Source organism: Schistocerca piceifrons, chromosome 3 (assembly GCF_021461385.2).
Source record: "Schistocerca piceifrons isolate TAMUIC-IGC-003096 chromosome 3, iqSchPice1.1, whole genome shotgun sequence".
In the NCBI taxonomy this organism is placed as follows: domain Eukaryota; kingdom Metazoa; phylum Arthropoda; class Insecta; order Orthoptera; family Acrididae; genus Schistocerca; species Schistocerca piceifrons.
This window is the reverse complement of record NC_060140.1, coordinates 341,753,526-341,777,888: the sequence shown is the minus strand read 5'-3', so window position 1 is coordinate 341,777,888 and position 24,363 is coordinate 341,753,526. Positions and strand designations below refer to the sequence as shown.

The window sequence follows — 24,363 nt, the reverse complement described above, 5'->3', positions numbered from 1 at the left end:
AAATGTGCAACTGAGTGGAAAACTGTCATCACAGCATAATTATAATAAGGATGCTTCATCTTTATTGATCTCCAGCGATATAAACATGTAAGAATGTACAAACATCTGAGGGTGTGCAGAAGCCCGAAACTGGTCGTGTGACGAATAAATAATCCTCTCCTGTGACTGGTAGTGGAAATTTTTCTACAACCCATAGAGGAACAGTCACGGAGTTCAACAGCATCCACTATGGATAAAATTCACTTAACATTTATTTACTTTTTTCCATGATTCTGTTGACTGACGATGTGTAGGGGAGTCCAAGGTGCTCGTCGTATTCATCGTCTCCACCGCCTTCCTTGAACGCCTATACCACTCGTAAACCCTCAGTTTTACATATAGCTGACACAAGAAGCAATGTTTAGCATTTCTAAAACTTCACTGTATTCTATTTCGCGATCCATTTGTGTACAAAATAAATAATCGCCTATGCTACCAAAGTACATGTAAGCTTTTCAACAGCTGACAATAGACTAAAAATTTGATTTGGCTGACAATGTACACATACTTTCCAGACATGTGTACAAACAAAACAAGGAAAAAATCGTGCGAACCGGACTAATACAATATGCTATATTATAAATTTCCTGTTACTTTTTGAACGCATCATCGAGTGAGGTGGCGCTTTGGATAGCACACTGGACTCACATTTGCGAGGTCGACGGTTCAAACCCATGTCCGCCCGTCCTGATTTAGGTTTTCCGTGATTTCCGTAAATCGCTTCAGGCAAATACTGGGATGCTTCCTTTGAAAGGACACAGCCGATTTCCTTTCCCATCCTTCCCTCATCCGATGGGACCAATGACCTCGCTGTTTGGTCCCCTCCCCAAAATCAACGAACCAACCATCGAACACATCTCGTACGCGAGAAACCCCTGTAATTAGGCCGACCCGCACGGCAGAACACTAAACAAGTCGAGGTCAGGCCGGCAGCTTGTCAGCTTTGAAACACGACTATGACGGGGGAACGTAACGCACGGTGTTATTTTCTTGCAGGGTATATGTCCCGGTAACAGGCTACGTCTGTTGGCCGGTGTGTACGACACGGGAGGCGAGACCGTGGTGGCAGACCTCAACACCCTGCAGCGGCAGGGCAAGCGTCGCAGCTGGCATGTGCAGCCCAACAAGGTGAGTGAGTCCACGGTCTTCCATTTTATTTATTACTCTTACCTCTCACCGCTAAGTACGGTTCACCTCTCACCGCTAAGCAGTGTTCACAGGGAAATTCAGGCGAAACTGCACCGCGCAGGCTGCCTTGGCTCTCGTATTTACAACATTTACATAATTTTTTTCCGAAGGATTAACAAAGGATAATCAAATGCCATTAAAACCCTTTTTATTTAGAAAATTGATTAATTTCTTTAGTAATTGTCTTGATAACAAACGTGTACTCATTAGTTCAATACCATACGCCGATATCGTGAACTTGCTGAAATACGTGAGGATAAAGACCGTTATCTATTTACAGAGCACCTGTTGATGCCAATATGCCGAAATGGGCTCATCGTGAATGATATAAAATAAAAACAATTTACTGGGCAGTGTAGCTGGCTATTATTCATAATAATCATGCCATTAAAAGATATATTTTGCGCCGCGGGCCCCAAAGAACAAAAAAAAAACATTAATTATACGGCAGATTACTCTCTTATTCCCGCGTTTTCACTTTTAGAAATAATATCATGTCGGACCTCCTTTTTTCCGGCATAGTGCAACAAATGGACGTGGCATGGACTCAACAGGTGATCGGAAGTCCCCTGCAGAAATATTGAGCCGTGCTACCTCTATAGCATCCATAATTGCAAAATGTTGCCGGTGCAGGATATTGTGCACGAACCGAGCTTTCGATTATGTCCCATGAATGTTCAATGGGATTCATGTCGGGCTATCTGGGTGGTCAAACTATTCGTTTGAATTGTCCAGAACGTTCTTCAAACCAATCACGAACTATTGTGGCCCGTTGACATGGCACAATGTCATCCATAAAAATTCCAATTTTGTTTGGGAACATGAAGTTCATGAATGGCTGCAAATGGTCAGTGATCGGTTCAGCTGGACCAGAGGACCCAGTCCATTCCACGTAAACACAGTCCACACCATTATGGAGCGACCGCCGGCTTGCAAGGTACCTTGTTGACAACTTGAGTCCATGGCTTCGTGGGATCTACGCCACACTCGAATCCTACCACCAACTTTTACCAACTGAATTTGGGACTCATCTTACCAGGCCACGGTTTTCCAGTCGTCTGGGATCCAACCGATATGGTCACGAGGACAGGGAAGGCACTGTAGGCGATTTCACGCTGTTAGCACAGGCACTCGCGTCGGGCTTCGGCTACCATAGCTCATTAACACTAAATTTCGCCGCATTGTCATAACGGATATGTTCGTCGTACGTCCCACATTGATTTCTGCGATTACTTCAACCAGTGCCGCTTGTCTGTTAGCACTGACTCTCCGCAAATGCCGCTGCTCTCGGTCGGTAATTGAAAGCCACCACCTATCGAAACTTCATGAAACTATAGACGCTGAACGGGGAATATTCCAGAATGTCACACAACAAATTTCGAATTTTTTCAATCGAAATTGGCCGAGAAAAAATATATGTCGCATTAATTATTGAACTCCCCAAAATCATCCACCGTGCATCCTCCTCGCACCCGCTGGCAATTCGATTAAAGGTCGGAAGGCTTCTCCGCTTTCATGTTGGGAAGAGGGCTGTTGTAACTCGCGCTATACGCCCCTTTGACCAAGCTGAGGGCGGTAGTAGCAGCAGAAATTACATATGGGATTTGGGTCAGCGAGGAAGTGGGACTGAAGAGAGAGAGAGAGAGAGAGAGAGAGAGAGAGAGAGAGAGAGGGAGGGAGAGGGGGGGGCTCCTCCCAGGAGACCCGGAACAGGACACAGAGAGGCGGTTGATTGGATTGGATTTACGACGCCGGCCGCCTGTTGCCGAGCGAACAGCAGCGTCCAGCGAGCGGACCAATCAAGCAGGGGACAATGCTCAGCGGGACCCGCCCCGCGTTTCACGGTCGAGTCATCTTCTGCCCCACGGGGTTCTCCCCACTAAGGCTCTCCACTTAATGAGGCGGAAAAGGGGGGATCTGGTGTTTGATTGACTTCTCTTTCCTTGTGCTTTATCCTGTCGTATGGTGTCTGACGTTTCCACTTTTGCAAATTTATGTTTTCTAATCTTGTGGACGGCTCCCCTTCCAGTCACCACAGCCGTTAGATAACGTAAGGCAAGGTATTCGTCTGAGCCATCTGTCTGTGAATCGTGTAAACTTTGCGATGATGTCCGCCGTTGGCGCGCGCAGGTAGAGAGCCCAGGTACAGAGAAGAAACAAAAGGTTATTGAACACAATTTCCATAAAAATGTTCTCCACAATGAAACAAAAGAAAGGATGGTTTTTCGGTAAGTGAAACAACGTTAATGTTACTCCTTCAGTAAGTGAAACAAAGTATATGATGGTTCATAAATAACGGAGCCGCTTGGACTTCGGGAATCACAAAGTAAATCAACAAGTTCCGTGATGTTTCAAAGATTTCGACAAACTTCAGTGAACACAACATCAAAATCCTAAAAGCTTTACGTTAAAAACAGTTAATTAAGTTTCTGTAGTGTCATGCTCGTAACTTCAGGTTAAAACGGAAAAATAAGCTTCTCACATCAGGCGTAAAATAAAAATCAAAATCCAAGCTTCAGTTAAGAAGAACAAATACTTAAAAACACTTATGGTGTATTTCGCTGAAGAAGTATTGAGAGACAACAGTAATGAAATATCTAAGTCTGACAAAGAAACGTCCGGTCTGATACTAGTTCGTCAGCTACAACAAGAACTGTACAATTATACCGAACCTCAACGAGCACATTGTTGACGACTTGAGAGTCCCAACTGAGGAGGCAGCCTTCTGTCCAGAACACGATGGCCCCCTCCTTGGCGCGGCATAGTGAACTTCTCCAGATTGCTGGTTGCGACGGAACTGCTGTCCAGAGCTTGTGAGTCGGCCTAAATCGCCGCCCCACGGTCCTCTTTTTGGCACGTGGTAATGCAGATGCATGAAGAGGTGCGATTTGCCAATGACGTTGAATGCCTCTGCTGGTCTAGCTGAAGAGTTCTGGGGTTGCGAAGATCCGTGTCGTCTGCGCTGTAGGGACCGAGCTAGCTGCAACCCGCATGGAGAATAAGCTATGCGGGGCGCCTTGTTCTGTGTGTTACTGTTTTATGATTATTAGTGTATAGTATTTTCTGAGATGGAGAACAGCCAAGCATATACCATAACGAGCGTGGAAAACCACCTAAAATCCAAATTCTGGCTGGCCGTCGTACCAGACCAACAATCATTAATCTGCCGCAGGGTGTGGTATTTGGCTCACCTCCCTATTACGGAAGCTGTCACACGGTGCCTTAAACTATAGGAGCAGGTCTTCCCTTAGATTTATTCACTTTTTTAAAACAAACCTACCACAAAGACATTATCTTCAGACGGCTTAACCCTAGAGCACTAAAGAGGGGAAAATATATTACTGTTATTACTATTAAATCGTGGTAAATTTCACTGCCCCGAAGTTTATTCAAAGCAAGTCATAATTTTAGGTTATGCACTTCTTAATTACAATTATTAGATCCCCATACAACGTAAATGCTAAATGCTTTCTTTTATGCCCTATAAGGCCAATTTTACTGCTCAAAATGTTGTAGGAAAAGAAGTCATGCTATGATGTGCACTAGTTACAAATCTCTGTAATTATTATGACTCCAGGAGTATTTTATACACAAAAAAAGTGTCTTCTATTTTCTCTCACTGTCACCCATGGATTCTTCATCCGAGTCCTCATTTGCTGCTTCAACATCGTCACCTGCACATGCAACATTATCTTCTTGAAGAAAGTCTGCCTCTTGAAACTCCCTGGCAGATTAAAACTGTGTGCCGGACCGAGACTCGAACTCGAGACCTTTGCCTTTCGCGGGCAAGTGCTCTGCCATCGGAGGTACCCAAGCACGACTCACGCCCCGTTCTCACAGCTTTACTTCCGCCAGTACCTCGACACCTACTTTCCAAACTTCAGAGAATCTCTACTGCGAACCTCGCAGAACTAGCACTCCTGGAAGAAAGGATATTACTGAGACATGGCTTAGCCACAGCCTGGGGGATGTATCCAGAATGAGATTTTCACTTTGCAGCGGAGTGTGCGCTGATATGAAACTTCCTGGCAGATTAAAACAAACTGTGTGCCGGACCGAGACTCGAACTCAGGACCTTTGCCTTTCGCGGGCAAGTGCTCTACCATCGGAGCACGACTCACGTCCCGTCCACATAGCTTTACTTCCGCCAGTACCTCGTCTCCTACTTTCCAAACTTAACAGAAGCTCTCCTGCGAACCTCGCAGAACTAGCACTCCTGGAAGAAAGGATGCACGTACTACTTCACGTGGAGTGCTTCCTTCGTTGGGCCAAATATCTGTTTCAAATTGTTGTATGAAATTATAATGCATGGCGAGAACTCAAATTTTCAAGCGCTTAGTAAGTATAAAAAGACGTTTTTATTAAAAATGAAATTAAGTATTCGTTAATTAATGTTTGTAATTGTTAATAAATATGGAATGTAAATAAAAGTGGAACAAAGTTCCGACTAGCGCGAATTGAATCAGCAACTTGACGATTACTAGTTTTTCACGCGATGCACTCAACTATTCTTTTATACCAGCCGTTTTATTCGAATGCGTAAATCATCAAAGGCTTTTTTTTTTCTAGAATTGCGCCGTACTGATTTTTGATTTTGATGGACACCTTCCCCCACCCACCTCCACCCTCCCCCATAGATGTAGAGAGACTACCATGGTTAAATATGGAGCACGGAATGCCCAAAACAAAATATCTGTACCGGGCGTGGAACCCCTGTGCACGGCGATGCGAGTCTAGACTGTTACCCCTGATCGGTCTGCTCCGCTAGTCCATTTACATGCGGCTCATAGAGAGAGCAGACCGGCTGCAGGTGTTCACGCTTCACCGCCCTGGCAGCTATGCTAGCTCGTTAGCACGACTAATGAGGCCTCCAGTCCTGCAGGTCCGATCGCCCCTGACTGCAGCAGCCTCTGCCTGTCCTGGCTGTTTGCCTAGCTTCCACCTACCGGCTGTTTTCTTTTCCACTTAGCCTTCCAGCTACTCAGCCCGAAGAATCTCCACGGCTCCAGAAAAGGAGCACACCCATATCGTCCGTCTACGAGACGCTGCTGGCTGTATCCCACTAACATGAAGTAAGATTGTAGTTCAGCATCCCGTCGATATCGACGTCACTAAAGTACTTGTTTATTGGGAGAAGAAAAGGAGAGCAAATCAGTCACAACCTCGTGTGATGGGCCAACGTCACATAGATCTCATCTGATTTAGAGAGGTTTCACCAAACCTAATTTGGGATGGGAATTTGAACGCCGCTTTTCTGAATAAGGAGTCCATTGTATCAGCCATTGTGCCAACACAGAAAAATTAAACTGTATACTCTCAGACGATGGGTACGCGTGACCGAACGTCCCATGTACTAAATAAAATCTTCTGGGTTGTAAAATGGTTCAAATGGCTCTGAGCACTATGGGACTTAACAGCTATGGTCATCAGTCCCCTAGAACTTAGAACTACTTAAACCTAACTAACCTAAGGACATCACACACATCCATTCCCGAGGCAGGATACGAACCTGTGACCGTAGTGGTCGCGCGGTTCCAGACTGTAGCGCCTAGAACCGCTTGGCCATCCCGGCCGGCGTCTCGGTTCTCAAGCCGCATAAATTTGGATAAAATTCTCGAGCTTTCGGAGGCTATCTCCTCCATCGTCGGCAGGAGTAAAAAAACGACGCGTACGCAGAAGGTGATTGGGCAACTCGTAGCAGCTTAGGCCCGCTGCGGGACCGTGTGACGTCAGGTGGCGCGAGGGGCCGGTGCCATATTTGAAACTGCCGCTCGTGCCTCCCTACAAGCGTCAAGCATCCGTCTTTTGTTCTTTTTGATATTCAGAGCCCACTCCATCGCCCTACTAAGTATGTATCCCAGGTCTCTGTTAAAATTGTTGCTTATATTCCAATCTCATCCGCCTCCTTTAAAACGAAGTCCAACATGTTGACGCATGAGCTAAGACTCTCGTGTTTTCAAACTGCATTTTGTGTTCGGTTTCCAGAAAATGCTCAGCTATGGCCGACTTGTCAAGCTCCCTTTGCTGTGCTTACGTTCTGTACAACGCTCTACAATTGTGCGAACTGCCTGAGCTATATAGATGCTACCGCATTCGCGAGGGATACAGCACACGCTGCGCACACGAAGAAAAAAAATGTTCAAATGGCTTTAAGCACTATTGGACTTAACATCTGAGGTCATCAGTCTCCTAGACTTAGAACTACGTAAACCTAACTAACCTAAGGATATCACTTACATCCATGCCCGAGGCAGGATTAGAACCTGCGGCCGTAGCAGCTGCGCCGTTATGGACTGAAGAGCCCAGAACCGCTCGGCCACAGCGGCCGGCCCACACGAAGAGCCATGTCGACTTTAACACGGCACAGCACATCCCATACGTCCTAACTTGCTGCTCGTTGCCACATAGTAGGCAGGAAAGCACCCATCTTTGCCACCTCTGCCGTTTCACAAGGCGTCCTTCTTCGGTGGCACCTGAAAGCGTTTGCATGTCCCTCTTGCTATAACCATTCTCTCTGAACACGTGTCTCAAGTGCTGTAGCTCAGACTGTAATTGGTGGTCGTGAGAAAAAACTTCCGCTCTGTATATGTATATTACCGTCTACAGGGCCGCTTTCTAGTGTACAGGATGGTGAAAACTATCGGCGTTCAAGTATCGATTAGTGTGCGTCTGTTTCCTGTAACTGCGTGACCAAGCAATCTTCTGCCTTCCGCTCAGTTAAGACATCGAAGAACTGTAGCTTGACATCTTTCTCCATCTCGATTGCAAATTTAAGCCACCTTATGGACAACGTTCATGTGATGGACGAAATGCTACAGTGCATTTTCCGATGGCAGAGATTCTATTCGAGTTGACGCGTGTTGGAAACTGAGAAGATATTATTCAGACATGCCAACGCGAAAACCTCCGAGGTCCCGCAGATTGCTGATGAGAAGCTCTCAACCCGCGTGATAGCGGTGAAACTCGGTGACAATTCAACTTTGCCGAAAGATGATGGATCACGAAATTTCAGCACTTCCACTCGGATGGAAATCGGACAGCTACTCACCATCTGAAACAGCGGACGGTCGGCATCGCGTGATAGCGGAATTGGTATTTTGTTGCTCTTATCGCGAATGATATTTGTCCAATGTGTCGGCTTTGTAGCCTCTGCGCTGCTGATTAAAGTTCTGTATGGCATTTATGTATGCTCCCGAATTTTGGCCAGCAAACCTCTCGCTGGTGCACATCGTCTCTCTTGTAGCGTCTGTCAGTGCAAACTATCCCGTGGCAGAGAGTGCCGTTCCTCATTGAATTTACCCTTCTCTTCTATTAAACGTTGTTAGTAAGGGTCCCAGAATGACGAATAATACTCAAAAATCGACCGAAGTGATGATGTTTTGCAAGCGACTTATTTCGTGAATGAATCACATTTCCTTACGATTCTCAAAAGAGTCGTAATTTGGTATCTGCTTTAGTTCGTATGGTCATTCCACTTCAGGTCCGTCAGCATGGTTGCTCATGGATATTTTATGGTAGTTACTGTTTCCAGAGAATCGAGAGCACTTCTTGCATTACTGCTGAATGGGTCGCTTGAAATGAAAGGACCATTTATTGCTGAACAAAATATATTTTACGTCTTTAGAATATCATAGAAAATGTCTTAACCTCTTCGTTCCCTCGGTCCACAGTATGGAATTTCGTTAATTTTTTTCCGTAAACAGGCGTATTTTTCCGCTGTTAGACCGATGGTCTACGAGTGTGGACTTCCTAGTTCGTACTTTTAAAACAAGGCGCGACACCTTGCAAGGAAAGATTCGTATGCTATTTTACAGCTGGTCATACACAGAAAATGGTTACTTCTACAAATCGAAAAGGTATTTACAGGTAAATAATTGTTGTGCCTGAATATTAGACTGAGAATCTGCGTTTTTTTCCTGATGTTCGCAAACTATTTTAAATGTTGAGAATTAGTTCAGATTTGCACACATTTTATTCCCTACTGTGAAATAACCCATTTTCTAAAGGTGACCGTACGTAGACCTCAGGTCATAATGCATATTTGCTAATTTCAATTTGGTCTTCAATAATGGAATACTGAAACGACCGTTATTTCCACCCTCTACGGCAATGTATGAAATATTAATTGATGAACAATTAGAAGCTCTTCTTAGCGATAGCAAAGCGGAATTATCTGATTGAGAAGATGAATTCTCGTTTTTGACCGAAGATTGTTCTGCTGAACTTGATGAAACTGATTGGTAAACAATAAGAACGTCGAGATTTCGAGCCAGTAGCTTTCCTCTTGTGTGAACATGTAAGTGATACAGAAAATGTGAACAAAAAGCCAGGAAGAGTTGTGCTTCTACCAGTTGCAGAAGTTAGTCTTACAGTGTTGACCGAGTATCAAAATTTGTTGAGACAAGGAATTCCTCAAAATGCAGGAAACTTGGCTGCAATTTCAAGATAAGAGACGTTTGCGTCAAATGTGGGATATATTTATGCACTGTGAAACATAACTGTTTTGAAGCTTATCGTAAAACGTACCGTAAAGATTTACATTTTTACTGGCAGTAGCAAATTATTATTTGCCAGAATTACCGTGCGATTCTTTTTTTTCGAAATTGTTTAAACATCAACAAAAACCAATATTGGACATCGTGTATTTCAAAAATATTAACATTATGAATCCTATTTTATTTTGTGAAAAGAAAATGCAAAGCAAAGACCAGTACATTTTGACGATAAGTGCGACCTGAGATACATATGTGTGGACATCCATTTATGCCTTAGTGAATCATTAAATTTTTTTCCAGTTGCTTTTGTGACATGCTTATTTATTAGTTTGCTGTAAAATATGAAAAGGAAAATGTCCTCTTTTCTTTCAAAAAAAAAAAAAAATGTTCAAATGGCTCTGAGCACTATGGGACTTAACTTCTAAGGTCATCAGTCCCCTAGAACTTAGCTTAAACCTAACTAACCTAAGGACATCACACACATCCATTCCCGAGGCAGGACTCGAACCTGCGACCGTAGCGGTCGCGCGGTTCCAGACAGTAGCGCCTAGAACCGCTCGGCCACCCCGGCCGGCCCTCTTTTCTTTTAATAATATATATATATAAAATCAGTAGTGAAAAGGTTCTATAAAGTATAGTGTCATATACGTTCGTCCGCATCATGACTATTCAATTAACGATGAGTCGCCGATTTTGTTTTGTAACTGGTGGTGAGGACCTACGTATGTGACGCTATACTTCGTATGATGACATTTTGTATGATATTCTGAAGATGGGCTGCCCCCGACAGCGAAAAAATAGAATTTGTTCAACAACAAATGGTCAATTCATTTCAAGCGAACCATTCAGCAGTGACATAAGGAGTGCTCTCAGTTTGCATTATTGGTCGCAGGCCTCTTCCGCTACTTTGTCAGCACTCTAGTTAACTGTTTTCAGAGATCTGTCGCCAGTAGTGTAATCGATGAGCAATAAGATACATTTAATTACGATGAGGGTCACCTGCCAGTCCCCAGTAATTAGACACAGGTGTTCGTTTTGCCGGCCGCGGTGGTCTAACGGTTCTGGGCGCTCGGTCCGGAGCCGCGCGACTGCTACGGTCGCAGGTTCAAATCCTTCCTCGGGCATGGATGTGTGTGATGTCCTTAGGTTAGTTAGGTTTAAGTAGTTCTAAGTTCTAGGGGACTGATGACCATAGATGTTAAGTCCCATAGTGCTCAGAGCCATTTGAACCATTTTTTTTTTTTTTTTGTTCGTTTCATCCTAGATGTAGGCAAAGTTGTCATAAACCCGAGTGTTATTTTGAGCACCACAGTGCTTTAATAGGTATGGTTCTATTGAAGCTGGTACACCTTTGCCTTCCTCCGACCTTTGAACTGACTTACCCAGCCAGTCGTAGGGAGCCTTCTAGTTATGTGGGCGCCGAACCAAGATGCAGTACGGTTTTTTCGTAACGTTGACAGAGATGAAAGAAACGATACGTGACATATAAAAATTCTACGACAGACCAGGGATCGAATCCGGGACCTTCAGATATATTGTCTGGTGTTTCACCAATGCGCCACCTTCCTAGATTGCAGTTGACTGGGATAGAGGTGTCGATTTGCTTCCGACGTCGGCGTTTTGTCCGGATTTCTCTGTGCCGCTCGCCTTTTGACGGGTTGCCGTTATCCCGGAAGGAGCAAAGCGGATCGGGGCCTGCTAGAACCAGTTAACTGTTGATTGCGAGTTTGTAATTAAGGCAGCAGGCAGGTAGTATCGCGAATCGCCGGAGCAGGGGAAGGCGGAGGGCAAGTTATTACCGGCGGCGCTGCGATAACGCCGTAACGAGACGGGCGCGCCCGTAATAAACTGTCGCCATGGCAACCGAGATCGATTGTTGGGGGTACCTGCAGGAGGGGGCTCCACGGAACAGCCCTCCAGGGAGCAACTTCCCGCCAGCTCTTCTCCGGCGGGCGCGCCCAGGCGTTGACGCGCGCTGCTTTGCCGGGTATTCCAGGCGGAACTCTGTGCCCTGTAGGTTGCGCGTACAGAGACGCACGCAGTCCTTGTGAAGGAATACAAAATTACTTTAGTTTTGTGAACGACTCATTTGAAGTATTCAACATTGATAAGCAGATCTTTAGAAACTAATAACTATATTTTTTCCTCGTGATGACTGGGTGTTGTGTGATGTCCTTAGGTTAGTTAGGTTTAAGTAGTTCTAAGTTCTAGGGGACTGATGACCATAGATGTTAAGTCCCATAGTGCTCAGAGCCATCTGAACTATATTTTTGCACCGTATTTATTCGTCCCTGTCTAGAAACATACCCGTTGCTCGTTGGTTTCGTTATTAAACGTCATTACTGTTGTAGCCATTACATGTAAATACTTTTTTTGCTGACTTATCAAGTTGTGAGTGTAACTGTGCTGGCGTCATTTGAACGGGTCTCTTACTTGAACAGATTTTTCTCTTCTACATAGTCATGAACAATCACCATGGCTGTGCTGGCATTCACATCAACAACTGCAGTTGCAATAGTTGAACTCGTTGTCGTATCAAAATATGTGACGATATGGTTTTTTCATTGATATAGTTTATAATACTTCATAACGTTCACAATATTTAACTGAAATTGTATATCTCTTCACAAACTGTCGGCGAATTGACCCTATCTGAAGATAGCTATCAATTGCTGAAACTGGTAATGTGAACACTGTAATTTTTAAGCGAACTTGGCTCAGATCGTTCGAATGGCTCTGAGCACTATGGGACTTAACTTCGGAGGTCATCAGTCCCCTAGAACTTAGAACTACTTAAACCTAACTAACCTAAGGGCATCACTCACATCCATGCCCGAGGCAGGATTCGAACCTGCGACCGTAGCGGTCGCGCGGTTCCAGTCTGTAGCGCCTAGAACCACTCGGCCACTCCGGCCGGCAGCGAACTTGGATGTAATAAATTAATATATATTTTATTTGCCTTTCTGTCTTTCCCACCCTGGTGTGATGTGTGCGTTTTCTACACAGTGTTCTGTTGCACCTTTCACTTTACTTTAACAGTATTATCATTCATACACACTGTAAACGACGTAAAACAGTAGTTTCACAACTTACACTGTTGCCGAATTCTCCCACCAATTTCCTTTCCCCCAGAGGGACAGGACCATTATTTAACATTGGGCTTAAGTAATAAAGACAATACCCCGCTTGACTTACATTTGAACGGGGAAGTGAGTAGCTCTTGCAAATAGAATTTACTGACAGCAAATACGAAGATCAGGATTTAAGGTCCCGTCGACGATAAGTTCATTCGAGACGCAGCACAATATCTGTCTGGAAACAGTTCGGAAAGCAAATCGACTGATCTGTTTCTTAGCAGCATTCACGCCATTTACCTTAAGCGATTTAGGGAAACTACGGAAGACCTTAGTCAGGATGGCAAGACGGGGATTTGAAATGCCGTCCTTCCAAATGCAAGTTGTTGATCGAGCAAACTGTGAAGATACCTATCGTTTTGCAGTTGTTAGAATGAAGGTACTTGGCGAATTTTAGTAGTAAGAAGACTCGTGTCTTCGTCAGAGACAGCTTTACATTGTTTTCTTTGAAAGAGCTACAACAGCTTTAGAAAGTACAGAGGTAGAGATGAAAAAAAAACTACTTAAATAGTTTGTTGCAATAATGAATAGTAGCATAGAATGAATCTTTTACGCTGTTTTCAAATTTCCAGGCATATCAAAACTGTGTGTCGTATTAGGAAACGAACTCGGAACCTTGCCTTTAGGGTGTGATGCTCTAACGACTGAGTTATCCAGGCAGGACTACAACTTTTCTGCTGCCTTCCAAACTTCAAACTCGTCCGGCACACAGTTTCGATCTGCCAGGAAGTCTCAGCAGTAGTATAGCTGCACATTAAGTTTGCGTAAAGTGGCTTGGCAATGCAATGAATATCCTTCTTATACATACAGGGTGATTCATAAGGCTGCGCGCAAACTGAAGGAGGTCATGTAGGAGTCAGAATAGAACAGCTTTGGAATAAGAACTTTGGAAATAATCCTGAACCAGTGAAAGCGAGAGAGCGAAAGTCACACACAAGATCTTCATCAGACAAGTTATTCCAGAACTATCTGAAAGTGTATCACTTAACATGCGTCTTAACATGCATCCAATGCCACATGTCTCAGGCGTTGGCGCATTCAGTAGGACGACGGTTCAAATCCGCGACCGATCATCTAGATGTTTTCCGTAATTTCCCTAAATCGCTCCAGGCAATTGCCGGGATGGTGCCTTTGAAAGAGCACGGCCGATTTCCTTCCCTGCCCTTAAAACAATCCTAATGACATCGATGTAGACGGTACGTTAAACCCCTATTGGATCGGAAGGAGGTCTAGTTGCAGGTACATCTCGCTCTTCTGACTTTTTTTTCTTTTTGTGGGCCATATCAAAATCCTTGTGTACGTCATACCAGTTACCGTGCAATGTCTGATGCTCTAACGATGCCTGGTGTACTTGGTAGAGTGCGCCAGAATTTTCTGCGAAGATTTTATGCCTGTATTGAATGTAGTGGTCGCCGCTTTGAACATCTTCTGTAATGTACAATATTGTTGAGTAAACAGTACATTCTGGTACGGGATTACTTCGAAAGCAGTTTTTTTTCGACTCTTCTATTTTCTCCTTAAATTTGTGTGTAACATCTACATCTATATCTTCATGGATACATTGCAAATCTCATTTAAGTGCCTGGCAGAGGGTTCATCGAACCACCTTCACAGTTCTCTATTAATGTAACCTCGTAAATCACGCGGAAAAAACACCTATATCTTCCCGTACGAGCTCTGGTTTCTCTTATTTCATTATAATGATCGTTACTCCCTATGTAGATCGGCGTCAACAAAATATTTTCGCATTCGGAGGAGAAAGTTGGTGATTGAAATCTCGTGGAGAGATTCCGCCGCAACGGAAAACGCCTTTGTTTTAATTATGTCCACCCCAAATCCTGCATCATTTCAGCGACATACTCTCCCCTATTTCGCGATAATACAAAACGTACTGCCCTTCTTTTAACTTTTTCGATGTACTCCGTCAATTCTATCTGGTAAGAATCCCACACCGCGCAGCAGTATTCTAAAAGAGGACGGACAACCTAGTGTAGGCAGTCTCTTTAGTGGATGTGTTACATTTTCTAAGTGTTCTGCCAATAGAACGCGGTCTTTGGCTACGCTTCCCCACAATATTTTCTGTGTGTTCCTTTTAATTTAAGTTGTTCGTAATTTTCATTCCTAGGTATTTAGTTGAATTTACGGCCTTTAGATTTGACTGATTTAACGTGTAACCGAAGTTTAACAGATTCCTTTTAGAACTCATATGAATGAACTCTCACTTTTCGTTATTTGGAGTCAATTGCCAACTTTCGCAGCATACAGATAGCCTTCTGTATCCCTTTGTATAAAGCAAGATTCAGACCGCGGTTAAGTAATGCGATGAGAACCAGCACTGTTGTAGTCTGTCAACGTTTCTGAGGTGTTAATTTATGCTGATTCGTTATAACTGAACTAAAATAGTAGAAGACATATGGCATGAAAACAGTTGCTGGCGAATCTTGGTCGAAACAACGAGTGCTCCTACAAGGAAGGCATGTTAGTTCCTTTGATTCGATTTTTTAAGCCTGTCAATGAAATGATTACCAACGATAATGCTCGAGCTCAAGCAGTCACAACTGTCGCGTCATACAGATAATTTCGTATAACGTAACTATAACTCGCGTGAAATGTGCTGATTAATGGGCGGTTCTAAGGCAGAGATGTCGCCATTCTGTACCAGACTATCCCATCGTGTCGCCTTTTTGGGCAACGGGAGATATGGCTCTGGGCACTATGGGACTTAACATCTGAGGTCATCAGTCCCATAGAACTTAGAACTACTTAAACCTAAATAACCTAAGGACATCACACACATCCATGCCTGAGGCAGGATTCGAACCTGCGACCGTAGCGGTCGCGAGGTTCCAGACTGAAGCGCCTAGAACCGCTCGGCCACTCCGGCCGGCAACGGGAGAGATTTCAGCGAGTCCTGGTGACAGGTGACTTCCATGTGGTGTCCAGTGGAGAGCCAAATTTACGCGCGTATTTCGGGAAGCCGGAATGACCGTGGGACGGGAGTGCGCAGATTCGCGAAACTAAATCTGACGGGCCGGATCCTCGCGCAAGTGTCGGTTCGCCTCTAAACTTGGATCCAGCCGGACGCTTCACTCGTTAGTGAGGCTGATGTGCAACCAGCTGCAGATGCGAACGTACGCCATGCCTAACGAACTTGCGTGCACGCGAAATCTAGATTCCATGTGAAGACCGCAGGATCTCCCGGAAATAGAATAGGATTAACTCAGTTGCGTAATCATATAAACGCAAACACAGCCTAACCAGTCACTAAATCGCATTTTTTTTAAAAATTTACCACGCATTCCGGATACTTTGCTGCAGAATCATAGATACTCCGCAAGCTAGTGTGTGGTGCATGGTGGAGGGTACCTTGTACTACAACTAATCATTTCCTTTCCAGTTCCACTCGAAAATAGAGCGAGGGAGAAATGACTGTTTGCTTCCGTAGGAGTCCTATCTTCTCTTATCTTCGTCGTCCTTACGCGAAATCTACATTGGCGGCAGTAGAATCACTCAACAGTCAACTTCAAATGTCGGTCCTATAAATTTTCTAAATAATGTTTCGCGAAAAGTACGTCGTCTTCCCTCCAGGGATACCCATTTGAGTTCACGAAGCATCTCCGTAATGACGTAATGATCGCGCCTTCTTTGACCCTACCAGTAACACATCTAGCCGCGCGGTCTTGTCACGGTCACTCCATCAGAGGTTTGAGTCCTCCCTCGGGCATGGGTGTGTGTGTTGTCCTTAGTGTAAGTCAGTTTAAGTTACATTAAGTAGTGCGTAAGCGTAGGGACCGATGACCTAAGCAGTTTGGTCCTATAGAACCTTACCACAAATTTCCAAACAAATCTAGCAGCCTGCCTCTGAACTGATTCGATGGCTTCCTTTAATCCGACCTTGTGGGAATTCCAAACACTAGAGCATTTCTTAAGAATGGATCGGACTGGTATTCTAGGCGCGATCTCGTTTGCAGATGAGACACACTTTCCCAAAATTCTGCCAATAGACTGAAGTCGACCATTCGCCTGCCCTAATGACGTTCTTATGTGCTCGGTCCATTTCATATCGCTTTACCTAGATATTTAATCGACATCACTGTGTCAAACAACACAGTACTGAAGCTGTATTCGAATATTAAGCGTTTGTTTTCCCTACCCATATGCATTAACTTACATTTTTCTACATTTAGAGGAAGCTGCCATTCACTATTTTCTATGACTGGGCCTAGGATTTTCCTCGGGGTCTGTCTTTGTCTTATTTCTAATTTCTCGATCTTCTATCCATAGCAGGGCATGCAGGCTGCGGCATACTGAGCTTCCTGACGATTTTTTTTTTAATCATATGGGACTTAACTGCTAGGGTCATCAGTCCCTAAGCTTACACATTACTTAACCTAAATTATCCTAAGACAAACACACACACACCCATGCCCGAGGGAGGACTCGAACCTCCGCCGGGATCAGCCGCACAGTCCATGACTGCAACGCCTTAAACTCCTGACGTTTTTACTGTTCAGTAATATCGCTTCTTGACATCAAGTGATACTGATTTTTCCTGTACACACTTTTGGTTAATTGATATGCAGTTTACATTTTTCTAACCCTTGATGCGTAAGAGTCTTTCTCAGAGGTTTTTGGCTCTTCTCATTCACCTAGATATTCAAACTTCTCCATCAGATTGATTTCCCCTTCTTCTACCTCAAGTATTCTGAATGCTGATTTGAAGTTCGTTAAAAGTTACTTTCCTCCAAGGACATCTGCAGTCGTGACTTTGATGATTGTGGCGTAAGTTCATTGAATTTTTCTGCAGTTAATGAACTATGTTTTGATTTGTATTTTCACAGACACAGCCTACCAGACATGTGTATGTGTCGAGTACTTATTTTGCGAAATGTCTCTAAAGTGGGCTTATTCCAATGCGGAATTTCCGTTCGCTGTGTGTGTACGGGGCTCTTCCTGAGCATGAGACATCGAGAGAGTGCTTGAGGTGGGTCACATCCCGAATCTTCTCCTGGTTTACATGACCTTCAGGTGGCTCGAAAGGTGAAAGGTGGAAGTCAAGGAATGTGAGGTTCGTGGACCGGTCTACGCCGATTAGCAGGATGGTTAGGAAACTGAATGTTGAATCAGACGCGCAGCCATGCCACGGTGAAAGTAGATAGAGAAAGTTCTATGAGGAGGCTGTACCACTTCACAAAGCATCTCCGATGCTTTAGAATTATGTATCGGACTAGTATTCGAACCCGGACCGTTCTCTTTCACTGGAAGTGCTCTTACCGAATGAGCTAGCGAGACATGACTCACTTGCCCTCGTCAATTTCCGCCAGTACCTCTACCCTACTTTCTAACAAAACCTACTCATCGAAAGCCAATACGCGTAAAATATGCGACATAGCAAGTATCGTAGTTGTTTTCTTGATATCAAATTGTCGCCTTCGAACCTGTAAAAAAAAAAAAAATTGAAGTCTACGTATCGTAGAGTGTTTTATTTTAGCTGAACGCCTATGTATTAAGACTATTCCAGATGGCTACTTCAACAGAATGTAGTTACTCATTCATGAAGTGTTGACCGCAGTGTCTAACTTGCTATCCTATGAAAAAGAAAGAAAAACTTTGACACGCAGGCAGTACGCAGCATATTATCGTAGGCTAGTAGTTATCTAAAGACCCATAATTAATATCCTGTGTGCCACAGGGAGTGTAATAGTAGCATCACAATTCACGTTATGAATTAGAGGCTTCGCAGATACTATTAATTTCTATATTCGATTTTTTACGAATTGTGCTGTAATGCCTGAGGAAGTTGTGCTGCATATATCTTTTAGTAGTATTTAGTTATACCTGGCAAAATAGTAGTCTGACGAAAAGACTGGCACCTAGTTTTTTATATAGGGAAATGTAGAGTTGTGCACTTTACGAGACATAATAATGTGGTAGCGTTTTACTGTACCATTTAGGAGTCACAACTAGATATAGTCTTGCCATATAAATGCCGAGAATTGAACTAGATCGGTCACATTAGTTCAGTTGTAAGGTAAGTAAAGCACCCAGATATTTCTGACGTGACGGTTTCTCTCGGCCCTGGTCAAACTACGAGGGCACTTCAATAAGTAATGCAACACATTTTTTTTTTCTCGGCCAATTTTGGTTGAAAAAACCGGAAATTTCTTGTGGAATATTTTCAAACATTCCCGCTTTGTCTCGTATAGTTTCATTGACTTCCGACAGGTGGCAGCGCTGTACGGAGCTGTTAAAATGGCGTCTGTAACGGATGTGCGTTGCAAACAACTGGCAGTGATAGAGTTTCTTTTGGCGGAAAACCAGGGCATCTCAGATATTCATAGGCGCTTGCAGAATGTCTACGGTGATCTGGCAGTGGACAAAAGCACGGTGAGTCGTTGGGCAAAGCGTGTGTCATCATCGCCGCAAGGTCAAGCAAGACTGTCTGATCTCCCGCGTGCGGGCCGGCCGTCCACAGCTGTGACTCCTGCAATGGCGGAGCGTGCGAACACACTCGTTCGAGATGATCGACGGATCACCATCAAACAACTCAGTGCTCAACTTGACATCTCTGCTGGTAGTGCTGTCACAATTGTTCACCAGTTGGGATATTCAAAGGTTTGTTCCCGCTGGGTCCCTCGTTGTCTAACCGAACACCATAAAGAGCAAAGGAGAACCATCTGTGCGGAATTGCTTGCTCGTCATGTGGCTGAGGGTGACAATTTCTTGTCAAAGATTGTTACAGGCGATGAAACATGGGTTCATCACTTCGAACCTGAAACAAAACGGCAATCAATGGAGTGGCGCCACACCCACCCACACCAAGAAAAAGTTTAAAGCCATACCCTCAGCCGGTAAAGTCATGGTTACAGTCTTCTGGGACGCTGAAGGGGTTATTCTGTTCGATGTCCTTCCCCATGGTCAAACGATCAACTCTGAAGTGTATTGTGCTACTCTTCAGAAATTGAAGAAACGACTTCAGCGTGTTCGTAGGTACAAAAATCTGAATGAACTTCTCCTTCTTCATGACAACGCAAGACCTCACACAAGTCTTCGCACCCGAGAGGAGCTCACAAAACTTCAGTGGACTGTTCTTCCTCATGCACCCTACAGCCCCGATCTCGCACCGTCGGATTTCCATATGTTTGGCCCAATGAAGGACGCAATCCGTGGGAGGCACTACGCGGATGATGAAGAAGTTATTGGATGCAGTACGACGTTGGCTCCGACATCGACCAGTGGAATGGTACCGTGCAGTCATACAGGCCCTCATTTCAAGGTGGCGTAAGGCCGTAGCATTGAATGGAGATTACGTTGAAAAATAGTGTTGTGTAGCTAAAAGATTGGGGAATAACCTGGTGTATTTCAATGCTGAACAACCCCTGTTTCAGAAAAAAAATGTGTTGCATTACTTATTGAACTGCCCTCGTATATCGTATCGTAGTACTGTAACAAGTACATAAATGATACAGGGACGGTGTACAGTTTCTTGCAGTGGTCCGTAACGTCACCTTGAAACTTGAGCTCGCAGAATAATTAGAAGACAGAAATGACTAAGCTGAGTCATTGTAACTGAACTGCATTTTGAATTTCAGAAACGTAATTAAAGGATATGCTTGGACTGGGTATTTTTGTTGTTAATTCAAGAGGGTGTCGGGGGAGATATGCATTACGAAGAAACCGTTTGAAAAGAGACTAGGTCTGCATGCTGAACTCGGCAAATTCCGCCGCTTTTCCGGTGGAAGTGCATCGCTCCCTAAGGAATCCGTTTGTAACCTTTACCCGGTTCGAGAGTAGAAAAAAATTGATGCCACTTCCTGCAGCAGTGATGACTGGGTAGAAACGACGCTACGCGCTGCTACAACCATGTCAACAACGACAACAACATTCTTTCTTGTTTACGAACGACCCAGTGGGGGCAACGGCCTCCCAGTGGTTGTGCTAACGGCTACAAGTAGCGAGTCAGGTAAACGCTATTGTATTCATAGAAGGCCAGAGCAAGCAGCTCGCGCTCGCGGCTATAAATAGCAGCCTTCCCCTCACCTCTCTCTCCTTCCCCCCACCCTCCTCTTCCCCATTACCAACTGGCGTGTTCTTTACCCTTTACGATCGCCTCGCGGTGCCCTTGTGGCTTGTCCTGCCTCGGGCACTGAGGCCAACTAGCTTAGATGTTGCTGGAGAGGTGCGCCGAAAGCTATACTCCCGCCAGCGGGAGTTCCAGTGGTGGCGACTCCTAGATCCTCTGCCAGCGTTTGGGTATTGGACAACTACTGCTCAGTGCATTATGTCAAACAAACTTTTTTTTAAATTTTTAGACCAAGCAGCTTCTCTGCTGGAATCCACATGGATCAGGCAGGCGGGGACCAGGTTCATGGCATGTTTCTTAACCTCCAGATAGCTTTGGATATAGTCGTACTAGCTGAACGTATGAACGAAAGTACGATTGGATTCAAGACTTCCTTCCAGCAAAAGATAGAACGCTACAATTGTCGTACAGTCGAGCTAAAAACTTGCCACTCGTCCAGCATGGTAGGGCAGTGTGTGTCATTTACGTAGAGTCTGTTTCTCTGCTTTTCTTGAGTTAGTTACAGCAGTTACTGGCGCTAGTTATTTCATTAATGTATCCACCGATGTAAGGTGTGCCCAACATGCGTTCAGTATTCTTTCTCACAGCTCCTGTGGAATTTTGCTCCAAGTTCAAAACGACGCCTTGTCACGAAATCTGTAGCTCGGTTACAATTCACCTGAGAAATGTAGCAATAATTCTGCTGTAAAGTGCTGAAAACATTATCGATATCCGTATATTGAATCTCGAGTTATAGTGGGAAAAGTTTGAGTTGTGAGAACTGTTACGTTCCTGGTAACACCCCGCCCTCCCCCCTCCCCCCCCCCCCCCCCCCCCACCGGTCACATCTTTCAGCTATCACTTCAGTAATAGCGAAAAACTTGCACTATACGGTGTTGGAAATCGTAATGAAATACATCAAACTCTCTTTTATTTATCAAACAGCTTTTCATGTGGCTTCACGAGTCCGAGTGGGACCTGTTTCAGACCTCTCCACTACAGAAAAATCCGGTGATATGTATGGTATCAAGCGCGCTGCTGATGACGTCATCTGCTACACGTGTTGCGTTCGCCGTGACTGAGCGTGCAACCGGAAGCAATTTCTGTACTGTACCGCGGCTATGACGACATGAATCACCGCAAGCGGGCGCTAACTCATTACTAATTCCAGGCCACGGGTGGCTATCCTGAAGACTGTGACGTCACTAACGGTGATGTGATAATGCCAAACGCAATTGGCGATCACGTCCCGACAACGTGGACATCGCTTCCTGTTGCTATAGATGTGGTGACCACCATACACTGTAAGTCCCTTTTGCACGTACGTATTTCTGTAACCGCTAGTTTCGATTTAAACTTTTCGACCATTTCACCGGGAATCCATCATTCAACAATCTAGGGGTCTCGCGTATCCGGCAGTGCGACGATTTTGGGGAATAATAGCATAAGGCTTATTAGTTTTCTATATAATAAATGAAAAGCGCTAGTTTGCTTAATTATTCTGTATTAACTTATTGTGTTAACCGGTTTCGGCTTACAAGGCCATCATCAGGCATTTATTGACTGTTGCCGCCAAAGAAGTTACAGTGTTTGCAAACGACATTGGAAAAGAAGTTAAACATCTAGATTGAAGCACAAATGCGCATTGAATGACATCTTTGACAGTGTGGTGTTAATGCAATGTAAAAAGTAAAAAGTTGAACAACATATAAATATAAAGGGAGTCATCAAGAAACAAAACTTTAAGACAAAACTGGAAAACATGTCTACACAACAGTTTATATTAATAAACAAAACCATTAAAATAAAATGAGTACTTTTCTATATATTTACCTTGATGTGCAGGCTCACTTTGTGTGTCCCGATTTGTAAAGCTGTGCACTTAACGTGACATCAAAATGTTGTATCCTTTCAGTATACCATTCATGAGACACAACTAGGATTAGTCTTGCTCTGGGAATAATCATGTGTGGAGATACGAACTGGTTCAAAAATGGTTCAAATGGCTCTGAGCACTATGGGGCTTAACATCTGAGGTCATCAGTCCCCTAGAACTTAGAACTACTTAAACCTAACTAACCTAAGGACATCACACACATCCATGCCCGATGCAGGATTCGAACCTGCGACCTTAGCGGTCGCGCGGTTCCAGACTGAAGCGCCTAGAACCGCTCGGCCACACCGGCCGGCGATACGAACTGGAACGATGACATTAGCTCAGTTGATAAATAGCTGTCAGATTTTTCGGGATATGATGATATTATCTCAGTTGTAAAATCAGACTAGATTAGACGCAATTTTTATTTCGTAGACCCATGGTGTGAAATCCACAAGCACATGGAACATGATATATAACAAGAATACATAATACATATTTACAAAGAACAAGAGATGCTAATGCAGTGTCTCCACAGATCACGAGTGAAGTGGTTCTCAAGGATGTGAAATGAGTAAAAAGAAATTTTACCACATTTTCATTTAAAAAGTAATGACAAACTTGTCGCCGGCCGCTGTGGCCGAGCGGTTCTAGGCGCTTCAGTCCGGAACTGCGCAGCTGCTACGGTCGCAGGTTCGAATCCTGCCTCGGGCATGGATGTGTGTGATGTCCTTAGGTTTGTTGGGTTTAAGTAGTCCTAAGTCTAGGGGACTGATGACCTCAGATGTTAAATCCCATAATGCTTAGAGCCATTTGAACCATTTGAACAAACTTGTCACCAACAGTACACCGAGGTGCATACGTTAATTCTTAGACTCAAAATGGCTCTGAGCACTAAGGGACTTAACATCTGAGGTCATCAGTCCCCTAGAACTTAGAACTACTTAAACCTAACTAACCTAAGGACATCACACACATCCATGCCCGAGGCAGGATTCGAACCTGCGACCTTAGCGGTCGCGCGGTTCCAGACTGAAGCGCCTAGAACCGCTCGGCCACACCGGCCGGCGATACGAACTGGAACGATGACATTAGCTCAGTTGATAAATAGCTGTCAGATTTTTCGGGATATGATGATATTAGCTCAGTTGTAAAATCAGACTAGATTAGACGCAATTTTTATTTCGTAGATCCATGGTGTGAAATCCACAAGCACATGGAACATGATATATAACAAGAATACATAATACATATTTACAAAGAACAAGAGATGCTAATGCAGTGTCTCCACAGATCACGAGTGAAGTGGTTCTCAAGGATGTGAAATGAGTAAAAAGAAATTTTACCACATTTTCATTTAAAAAGTAATGACAAACTTGTCGCCGGCCGCTGTGGCCGAGCGGTTCTAGGCGCTTCAGTCCGGAACTGCGCTGCTGCTACGGTCGCAGGTTCGAATCCTGCCTCGGGCATGGATGTGTGTGATGTCCTTAGGTTTGTTGGGTTTAAGTAGTCCTAAGTCTAGGGGACTGATGACCTCAGATGTTAAGTCCCATAATGCTTAGAGCCATT

At 44.3% G+C, this 24,363-nt stretch overlaps 1 protein-coding gene across 1 annotated transcript in view; it reads left to right on the top strand.

Annotated features, from left to right (window-relative positions):
* Positions 1 to 24,363, top strand: part of LOC124788641 (breast cancer anti-estrogen resistance protein 1) — a 544,001-nt gene that overhangs the window by 466,970 nt on the left and 52,668 nt on the right. Inside the window, exon 3 of the mRNA XM_047255910.1 lies at positions 1,036 to 1,167. Within this exon, the coding sequence (XP_047111866.1) occupies positions 1,036 to 1,167 (132 nt within the window). The remainder of the gene's footprint in view (positions 1 to 1,035; positions 1,168 to 24,363) is intronic.